Consider the following 11117-nt stretch of genomic DNA (forward strand, 5'->3'; position numbering starts at 1 on the left):
GTAGATCCAAAGCATGAATCTATATCACAGGAAGTTAGTATAATAACACAATAAAAATATCCAATGTGAAAAAATAAGGTCGTACCGATTCGCGATTCAGAGGTAAATTTTCTAATTTGTCGAACAAATCGTCACTATGTTCCAACTCGAAATGTTTTGGGAAGTCGTTATTCAGGTCGACACATTGGATCCACGCTTTTGTTTTGTCGATCTTTGACAGTGCTTCCATCGCTCGATGCCACTTCTTCATTAACATGAGCGTAGATGTACTGAAAACCCCAACTCCAGTTACTTCAACTGCGACATCTGTTTCAGCCAGCCCAACAAACTTACGCTGCGAAGCAGACACTTAAGCGTCACATTTCGAGAGATAACCCCTAGGTAAAACGCGGTGGAGCTGATCTAAATCGAAACAAAGTTTGGAAACTGGTAAACTCGAAATTTTGTGAGCTTTCGGCGGCTTCAACTTGGTCTTCAACCCAAAACCTTGAAATTGCTGCAGAGATTTAGCTGCTTCGTACGTTTCAGACCCGGCCAAGATACTTTGGACGGATGATAAGCTCATATTCAAGTTGAGTAGGTTAGAATCCGTACGCGTCATTCTGATACCTTTGTTGACAGTTTTTTTCGTTGCTCTTGGCTTGGTTTTAGGTCTCCCACGAGCTCGGCACGGAGAAATGATCTGGATATCGTTGTCGATTGAATCGATTCGAGTTAGAGATCTGCAAATACCAGGGCGCTTTTAGCAATTCCACTGTTTTCATTTCCATACTTGTACTCGATCATTCCAAGGTTACTCATACCACTGCAAATTTCATTAGCCACAATTCGCGCCTCTCGATATTTTCGATTGCAGTCCCATGGCTGTACTGATGAGCGCGAAATTACTTTTTAACACGGAGCGGAGTAGGCTGTACATCACTGTGAGCTGGCCGCTGACGCATAGTTGAAAGTAACCAACGTGGATGAAGCATCTTTATTGGGATGACGGTGTCCATCTTCACTGCCTTACGAATGTAGAAAACGTGTCTGCAAGGTAATATCCGGGTGCTCATAAATAAGCACGAGCAGTGCCAATTTTGCTTTTGAATTGTATACTCGACACTCGGCTCATCCAAAGATTCATCTTCTTCCCTATTGCTCCTGATAAATATTATGCCCGGAAATGCTTCGTAGTAGCTGTAGGATGCGCGATTTTGAGCGTAACTATATTGTTCGTATATCAGCTCACAGGCATGTCGACTAACCGAATTCGCAATCACGGTCATCTCGTCATCGTATTCCGTATGGTGAACGACAGATATCTTGCTAATTTGTCCATCCAAATACTGCTCGGATCGAGCTTGATAGAGCATGATAGCTGCTACGCATTCGTCAAGACCCATACTACTGCTCACAACATCTTTGATCTGTTTCCACGACGCCTCCAATCTGTTGTTGGTGTTGTTACCAAGTGTAACAGCGTTCTGCCGTGTATAGGAGCACCACATTTCCTTACAGGTATCCCAGTTCTTTTTAAAATAGGCTTCAAAAGGATGAACCCATTCTTGATCGTTTGATTCAACAGATAATGGATCGATGATGTAGCTACTTTGCTCCACAAATTCATTCGGAAGATTCTTGGGTCCTTCATCAAGTACACCACCAGTGTATCTCGAAGAGCTCTAGTTCTGGTATTCATAGCTGCGTCTACCACAGCCGAGCTCCATCATGTGCTTCATGTAGCGCCGATGCTTTTCAAATTCACGTTCACTTCTAGCGTACACCATGAGTCGAATGCAATTGCGTGATTGTGCTTTCCGGTACATACTAAACCCGTAAACTCCAATCGCAAGTTCCTCTACAAGATACTTGATAACGTGAAATTGACATAGTAAAACCGAAACGGTCGGAAGTGAGGACTTCAATACCGAAATTTCCGTAAAATCCTTATCAACGATCACACATTGAATTTGAGTCCACTCCGGATTGTTTTCCTTGAATTCGTCAATTGCGATTTGTTGTGTTTCAGATCTTTCGTTCTTAATGAAAGAATGCTGAGCGAACTGACCCTTTCCGTAGACATCGTGAGCCATAAAAGTAAATATTGTGTACTTTGACTGATTCGTCCCGTGTGTTGCATCAATCAAAAGTACTTCTGGAAACCGAGAGAATGTTTTACGCTGTGTGACGTCTGTATTGTTATACAAGTTGCTACTTTCTGATTAAACAAACAAATTACAGACAGTCAGACAAAATAAAATGTTGTACACGATCCTCTTACCTTGCCGCTCTCCATGTCTGTAAAAATCCGCGCAATGTTTCCTGGCTGCTCGCTGAAGTCCTTCATCCAGATTTTGAGTCGTTCCACCCGCGTAGTGTTCCCAAACTTGTCGTTTTTCAACGTACGGACCAGGTTGTGAGCATCTCGACTTGTCGGCAGGCAGTTCGAGTTCTCCAGAACATACTGGTGAATTGTCTTCTTTTTTGCACCAGCCTGTTGTAAAACATTCACTGTCTCGACAACTTCGGCTGGAAGTGCTAGGCGCGGTTTGGGTTAGTAGCTGAATAACTTCACATTGAGATCCTGATTGTGATAGAGCATTGATTTTGTTACACACACTGCCCACTTTTGAGTGTCTTGGTTTATCAGTTTCACGCACGCATTTATCTACGACTAAGAAAAATATTCAGATGAAGCGAGTCTCAGTGGTATAGCGTCAAGTGGTAAGCTGTAACGCGATTCCATAATATATATTCTGGAATCGAATTACAGACTCCCAAGTTCTAAAAGAATAAGCCACACCAACCTGTACAGGTCACTCTATCCGACGGCTTTCTTGACGCAACCTTTTTCCTTGCCCCTGTACTTGTATTTTCCTGCATGAGTACACTCTAATCCGTTCGAATACTGCTCGAAAGAATGTGGAATGTGCGAAGCTGGATTCTTAATTTTCGCATTTCGAGCTTTCCCCATTTTTTTTGTTCTTGTTCGAAAGAGCTAAGTGGCAATGGTTAGAAAATTTGAAACACTTGTAGTTTGTATCGCAGTTTAGGCAGTACCTGGTAGGTCTGTGCTTCATACTCACGCACAAAAGCGTGAAATTCATCCCACGAATCAAACTGGAGTTTTTCAAGGCTGGCCCAGCACTACGAGAAGGATGTGATGCTACTAGCACTGGCGACGAAGCACTGCTGGTGATGTGGCGTCCGCATTCCGTAACGTATGCACGCATAGTGAGAGTGCATATCTCTTTGGCGGCCGACTAAAGCCAGACAATGCGTTAGTTATCGATATGTCCGCTGCCTTCGGATGGTTCGGCTCACCCGGTAGCTACGGAGGTTTTGGCGGAGCGATCGCTCATGTACACGGGAACTCAGTCACCCAGCTACAACCTTCAGGCGTGTTCAGCTACTATTGTGTGGACGACCACATCAACGTGGCAGCCGATATTGGCAACAATTGCAGCGACACGGAACAGTCACTTCGTCACGCGATGATCACCGTACTCGGTCACGCGGCTATTAATGAAGACAAATTCACGCCTTGGAGTAGTCGACAGAAGGCTCTCGGTCTTATCTTTGACACTGAGATCGGTCACGTCGCTATGCCCCGGAAGAAGATAGAGAACGTCAAAACGTGCGTGGCAGCGGCGTTAACCACTACGTCCCTCAGTCGGTCCGAATATAGCTTACTACTCGGTCGTCTACGTCACGTAGCCACGTGCGTCCGCCCCGCTCGTCCATTCTTACAGCGCCTACGCCGCCAAGAAAATCAGCTTCGCAGATGGGATCGGGTGCCTGTTAGTGCGGACATGCGCCAGGACCGGTGCAGGTGGTCCTACATCTTACGCTCCCCGCTATTCAACGGCGTTCCCCTACAATACTTCCACAATGCGCCCCTCCAGACATCATTGTGGAAATGGACGCTTCCGACAGTGGCCTCTGTGCTCTGGTTTCAACGGCACAAATGGTGCTCCAATACACATTCTTCAGCGATGAGCGTCAGATGATCGACGCATCGAAACTCGATTCCACCGTCGGTTTTGATATTAATTAAAGGGAACTACTCTCCTGCGCCTTTGCAGTGCACACATGGGGTCCGGCCTGGTCGAGACAACAACGTTCGAGCAGCAGCGGTATTGTGCACGTCCAATTCCGCATCGACAACACGGCGGCGGTGGCAAAATGTCGTCCCGCAATCCCAGAGCGCAAACCGTCATTAGACTGCTCGGCTACTGGGAAGCGGAATACAGGCTCCGGTTCTCTGCAGTTCACGTGGCCGGTGTAAACAACCGGATTGCTGACGCGGGCTCTCGCGTGACATCTAGCGCTCAACATGCATTTATATTTACTAAACTAACATTGGACTGGACGCAGGCTACTCTGACAACAGACGTGTCGGGTCTGGAAGCGATTTGGCGCTCTATCTCAGAGCCCACTCTGTCGCGGCATCAACCTACGGCAATTACCGCAGCGCGATAAGCGCGTGGTATGCCTGGGCAACTCGCAACGGGGCGGACCCTACGCTACGCGCTAACACATTGGACGACCAAGTTCAGTTCATCACCGATTTCGCAATTTATTGTCTACAGGTCGGCTACGGCTCTGGCCGACCCGTGCGTGGCTCAACGATTGCATCTACACTACACGGTATACGACATTTCCTCCTGGCCGCCAACATGGCGTTCCCGAGCGACAACACACAAACTTGCATGCTTCTGAAGGACATCAATCGTCTCGATCAGCCAGCTATGCACAAAGCCCCCTGTATCTCTCCAATGCTGGAGAGCTGCTTCGAAGCTCTCGACTTGTCCAACCCTTCCGATCAAGCGCTATGGGGGGGCTGTGTTTGTCTTTCTTCTTCCTATTACGGAGCTCGGAAATCGCTTCTAATGGGACAAGATATTCGTGGTTTGCCCTTAGCGTCGAGGACATCGTCGTGCTGAGTCATCAAGGTGTCACCACCACACGAGCACACGAGGCGTCAACAGTGCACATTCGCCTTCGAGGCTCCAAAACTAACCAGCGCGGCGTGCCGACACTCCGAATGATGACCCGCTCGGGTCATCGCTCTTTATGCCCAGTATTTGGCGCACTCTGCATCCTCAGGGCGAGACGCGGTCTTTCACCGAAAATCACAGCCGCGGTGATCAACGGAAACGGATTCCTAGAGTGTGTATCTTCATCAGCAATATCAAGAGCCAACAGACAAGCAGCAACAAGGCTGGGCAACAATCCGAGGATATTTAGTCCTTACTCGCTCAGAGCAGGCGGCGCAACTCACATGTACCGGGCCGGAGTCGACACACTCACCATCCAATTTAACGGACGCTGGGCATCCGACACATTTAAGCAGTACACAAGACTATGCTAAGAGTCAGTCCAAGTGCTGTCGGTCAGGATCGTCAGTGGACCAAGACACATGCACCGACTTCAGTAGAGTTTCCGGATCCTCATAATTGGGGGTCTTCAACTCCATATGACTTAAAGTTAATCCGTTAGCTCTTACTGAATAAATTTATGATGATGCCCCCACGACTGCGTATGCGAGGAAATGAACCCTGGCGCTTACGACAACGGGAGATTTTGGCACATCTGAAGCGAATCCGAATATGACACTAGTTGGAGCTATGTGATTAATGGCCGTGAATGTTTGCTGTCATATGTTGATATCGAGAGCATTGTTGTGGCGAAACAAGCTCATCTCTCATAGAATGCAGTGTCGAAAGGTGATGTGAGTGCGTATGTGGCAGCCATCCTTGTAATTATATTAGCGACGCACAAAGCTATCTTGGATACAGAGTCACTATGCTCACACCATCCGGAGTGTGTCGTCTACGCGCATCGATGGCGGACTGGTAACGAACATTGACCTTGTCTTATCCTTATTGATGTTGATCTATTATAGCTCCGACGACGTACGACTAACGGGTAGATGCAGCTAGCGCGTACGATAGGGAAAGACTCCATCTAGAGCAAGGATGCTTACAGCGCCCCAAGTGATTGATCTGCAGCTGAAAGAATGGCATGAGGAGCTGCGCAAGTGTCATGCACTTAAAACAATGTAGCCATAATGGGTTCTTTCTATTTTCAAATGCTGGTCCAATGTAACAACAGTCAACTAACTCATCTACACTGATACAGTACTGAGCTCGTTCCAGCTTGGACCAAATAATTTCGCTATTTTGAAACACTGGACGTGTGAGCAATTTTTAAATTATCGTAACCATTGACTGATTTTAAAGCCACGTTGCAGGTCGATACGGTGGTACCAACCTACTCGATCTTCCAGACGAAATGCTCAGTGACCTCCTGCAGCTATCGCTGATCTATTTGGGTGTACACGTCAACTTCAAGACAATAGCTTCGCTTACAGGGGTTCCGAACCTGCAAAGTTTCACGCTAGCGTGGACAAATCAAATTCGGGAGCTACCGAACTTTGACAACGTGCCAAAACCTCTTCCAAGACTCGAGTAGATATCTCCCTTGAAAAATCTTGTAGAATTTGTGGTTTTTCGACCGAATCCTGTGTGTTGCAACAGCTTTTTGGGTCCCTGTGACCTGAGCCACGAAGCCCATTCGTTGCTCGGGACGACTCCAGCGAAGTGTCTGACGGATGGTCAGAGCCCAAAACGTCCTGTTGTTACCCTCTTTCTGAGGATTTTTGCGACTCAGACGGCGTTTAATTTTTTGCTCCATTTGTCAATCAAGAAAATGTGTTGAGATTCTGCATTCCCGACGAAAGTGGCAATTTCCTGGAAATATTACGGGGATCTGCTACAAATCTAGGTCGCCTGTATGCCCGACGTTAATTATATCGCATTACGACGGTTTGAAAATGCGAAAGGAATCGTGGCTTGGCTGCTTTATTTAGAACTTATTTATTTAAGAACTTATTCTTTTTCTTAAGTAAAAAAGGAATTTGCTTTGTCACGGGAAATCGGATGCTAATTGTGGTAATGTGGTGACCTTTTGTGTGACCCTTGGCAACATGCGAGCAGTGTACAACGGAGAGTTGGTGGAAGGGATTCGACAAGGGAAGGGAGAGCTGGTCTTCGTAAACGGAGACAAGTACGAAGGCGAGTTTTCTCAAGGATTCCGACATGGCCACGGTGTATTCACCTCTCATCACGGTACACGAGTATACGACGGAGAGTGGCGTAGAGGTGAACGGCATGGCGTCGGCAGAGAGAGATGGCTGACTAGTGGAGACCGATACGAAGGCGAGTACCAACACGACATCATTCACGGCAGAGGAATCTTCACCCGAGGCTCGAACGCAAGTAAATACGATGGCGAGCTCCAGAATGGACGTCGCCATGGACATGGGCGCATGGAGTTTGCAGCTAAAAACGTAAATAATTCCAGTGCGTTGAAGAAGATCATTGGTGCAATGGCAGGTACAGGACTTGCCGTCTACGTGGGATCGTGGAAAGATGGTCGGATGCATGGATCAGGCAAATATACGCGTGGAGATGGAAGTTTCTATGATGGTTCGTGGCGGGATGGACTAGCTCATGGCTTCGGGAAAGAGCTGGTTATGGCTACAGGCGAGATATACGAAGGCATCTGGCATACAGGACTTCGCCACGGAGATGGCACTGTTACACGTAATGGCAATCGACGTAAAGGGCTTTGGCAAATGGGACAACGCACCAAATGGACAGTAGCAGAAGTCTCGGTGCAAAAAGCGTAACAAGTGTATACATGGCTACTTTTTGGCCAACTTGGCTCCCTTGGGGCCTCGTCGACGCCTGCAGCAAGTAATAAATATAAGCAAAAAATAAAAACTAAAAAAAATTATCCGGTGTCTCTCGTACATGGTTCCTGTTGGCATGTGTCTCCTCTTGAGTTGCATCGGATTTACCGCCGCAGTCGTCTCCGTCTCCGAGTTCTGCGACGCAGTAGCGCTGTTCTTGGCATCTTGGCTGTTTAGTATACGGGTATCCTGGTTCTCTACCCGTATATTTGAAGTATTCCTGTTCGCTTTATCTGCTTTTTGTTGCTCCGACAGCATTGATTGGGGTGGCTTGGCATGGATACTACAAAGAAGTTCTACTAGACTCTGTGGAGCGTCGTTGGCCACGATTGGCAGCTGGAAAACTCCCTTTCGAGAGATTGAAGAGCTGAATTTGTATGTCAGCGACAGGAAAACCTCCTTAACCGTGTCGTTCTCTGTCTCGACCTCCACGTCCACACACGGACGCTGCTCCAGCGCTTTCTGAGCTCAAATTAACAGTATTATTCAGCTGCATCGACTACAGGGGATTATAATGGTGACAGACACACCTGTAACAGCGTTTTGAATGCATGGACGTCCATCTCCAGCCCGAGTTCCTCACTCTGCAACAATAACATCTTTAGATCAGCACACACGCTACAAAGTGCCAATTAGAAGAGCCCATTACATGCTCCTTCAGCGCATTCGCATCCACTTTGAGCTGCGCCACAACGCAAGTCTCTCGCGTCACCACAGCTGTAAAAACTAGTGTATCCACAGGCTCCTCTCTCGCGAACAACAGCCACTTGTCGTCGCCATCACCTGCATACGAGCGTGGAGTCATGCTTTTTGACATCAACTTATGTACGACACATAATCGAATCATTTAATAATGTGGTCCACCAAATGACATAATTTAGGCAAACAATGTGAAGTCCAAACATTCCCAAATAAAAGTCAATAAGGAGCACATGGGAAGCACTAATACTATCCTTGCAAAGCATCTACAGAATAATTTGACAAGTACCTTATACTGGCACTTTAAGTCTCTATTTTCTATTCATTTCGGAAGGTCCTTACCAATGGTGAACCAGCCGCTCCGCTCGCACGGTACTGTAAATCCAGCGCTTCTCCGCGTGAAACACGTCTTTGTTTAGATGGGAAATCACATGCCGTAAGCGCTGGTGTCTGCCTCGGAACTAAACATTGACAGTTTTGAAACTCATTCCGAACGTACGTCGTAGTCACAGCAATGTGAGGTCTTTGGACCCCTATTAAAATTGATTCAGTAGTTCTGTTAATCCTAAGGGTGGTTCTTAGCCACTGCCACGCGTGCCGTGACATGGCACTACAAATTGAGCCATGGCATGGCATGGTTAAGAATATAATCTTCCTGTCATTGTGTCATCACAGATTTTTTTCTTCTTGATCTTACAATAATTCAGATAAAAGTCATATGGCACATGACATTTGCACTTTGCCACGGCAAATTCCTGTCATTCCGTCGTCACAGAAAAAAAATCTTGAACTTGGAATAATTAAGATAAGAGTCAAACCGCACGTGGCACTTCCTGTTATTTCATTTACTTTAAACGCTGGCCCTAGCAAGCGCTCATCTAATCAGATCACAGCACTTCATACCATGGCATGGCTGGCGTGGTTCAGAGCGATCCTAAGGGTTAATCCTTCAATAATAGCCGTGCAAAGGCTGTTTAAGCTCAATTTGCACATTCACTCCGCTAGGCCGAGCTGACCGATGCAAGCCCTCTCTCACAGGTTGCAGTGGATCTATTGGTCAAACTGGCATAAATTAGATCCTGTATCATGAATTTTAAAAAAGAAGTTTCTTAAACGTGGGCATGTAGCTATTAAAAGCTATTAAATGGTTCGTGGTCATGTTGCTAACTGGTTATGGATAAAATGAGATCAGAGAATTACGCCACGTCGCGTCATAACTTCGACAGATAACGCGAAAGATGGGAAGCCGACATGAGACCTTTAGAGATTAAGCCTCGGCGACCAAATACTGTTTGTTCAAAGGCTCGAGCCCATGCGGCATCTAATTATATTTACCACCTCTCACCATCCTGTTCTCCCAAAACTTTGAATACCCTTTAGCATACTCTGGGTGGTTCGTGGCGACCCATTTCGGGGTTTTGTCGGAGAAAATCCACTTGTTGTACTGCGCCAGTTTCTTCGCCTTTCTCACTGCTTTTTCGACAACGTCCTTCCACTTTCCCCGTTCCTCGCCCTCGGAAGTTCCTTGCGTTCAGAGGAAGCGCTTGACTGAATCAGTATTATCTCCAGCACGGTTGGTCTTCATGATGTGACCAGAAGGCATCGCCGCACCGGTGGTCCAGAGGTAGATCGAGGCCGCAAACATAATAATGACTTTGGTGGCACGCATAAGTTCGTTTGTCTTCTTTAAAAGCTTCGCGTGGCAGAGATCGATTTTCAAACTGAGCACGAATGTGACCACTCCAGCAATTTGCACTAGGCGCGTTTCGATTACGGTTTTTGCACTGCCAAGTGATTGCGCTCATTTTTGCCCAATCAGATGCTGGGTGTTTCAGATAGCAATCGGTGTGATTTATGTTGACAGAGAACGATCTGTGGTCTTCAAATAACAATCTTTTGGCTTCCCAAAAGCTACACCCTATCTCCTTGTATTACAGGAGTGAATGACTCATTATATGGCCAAAACGGCTAATGCGGTCGGAAGTCGCAATAACACTGTCATTTTCGCAATTACTTGCAAGAAAAATATACAAATAGTTGCAATACAATAGTTTTTTATTATACGATTTTTTTTTCCAGAGTCACGTCCTAGATTGTAATGATGTCAGATTTTTTTATCCTTATCACTTCTTAAAATCTAAAAAGAAATTGTTTCCTTCTCGCAATCTTTGTAGGAAAAGCACTGAGTTCAGACAAATAGCTCATTTTTCTTAATACTAATACTTTACAAAACACAATATAAATCAGGACATGCTCTAAACAAGATTTGGCCAAATCCAACATCATGTTATTTGAAAGGCTGCGTCTGTTGCCCTACGATTACCTTTGACAAGCCTACACCGTGGTTGATTTCCAGCACGTTGACTTTATCGGTGGATCGTTTTGCGAAACGAAACGGTTCAAGAGGGTGCATTATGTAATACATTTTTATCAAGACCTCTCCGTAATAGGCGTTTTGGTTTACTGTGCGGAATAGACGTGAATGCAGGTCTATATCTTAATTCAATAGACCGTGATCGATGGTACCTATAACCGCTCAAAATTGCTGTTCTGGGATTCCAGTTCTCGTTCTAAAGTGCCCAGCGGTGTAACGGTGTACTATCGGGTGTACCCAATCTACATAGAGCATGACCGCCCCTCATGTGGATACCTGGAGCCCGGAACCAGCGGCGCTAGG

At 46.3% G+C, this 11117-nt stretch overlaps 2 protein-coding genes across 2 annotated transcripts; one reads left to right on the forward strand and one right to left on the reverse strand.

Moving 5' to 3' along the window:
• Positions 1–6951: 6951 nt before the first annotated feature.
• PITG_09081 (phosphatidylinositol-4-phosphate 5-kinase, putative) lies at positions 6952–7678 on the forward strand (the record flags this gene model as incomplete). Its single annotated transcript, XM_002903365.1, has 1 exon — positions 6952–7678. The coding sequence occupies one exon, from the start codon at positions 6974–6976 to the stop codon at positions 7676–7678; it is 705 nt and encodes a 234-aa protein (XP_002903411.1).
• Positions 7679–7693: 15 nt separating this feature from the next.
• On the reverse strand, positions 7694–8304 carry PITG_09082 (uncharacterized protein; the record flags this gene model as incomplete). The annotated part of the gene is made up of 4 exons (XM_002903366.1): positions 7694–7736; positions 7803–7861; positions 7943–8203; positions 8272–8304. The coding sequence occupies 4 exons, from the start codon at positions 8302–8304 to the stop codon at positions 7694–7696; spliced, it is 396 nt and encodes a 131-aa protein (XP_002903412.1).
• Between the last annotated feature and the right edge of the window lie 2813 nt (positions 8305–11117).

The sequence above is a fragment of the Phytophthora infestans genome, genomic scaffold (assembly GCF_000142945.1).
Source record: "Phytophthora infestans T30-4 supercont1.14 genomic scaffold, whole genome shotgun sequence".
Classification (NCBI taxonomy): domain Eukaryota; phylum Oomycota; class Peronosporomycetes; order Peronosporales; family Peronosporaceae; genus Phytophthora; species Phytophthora infestans.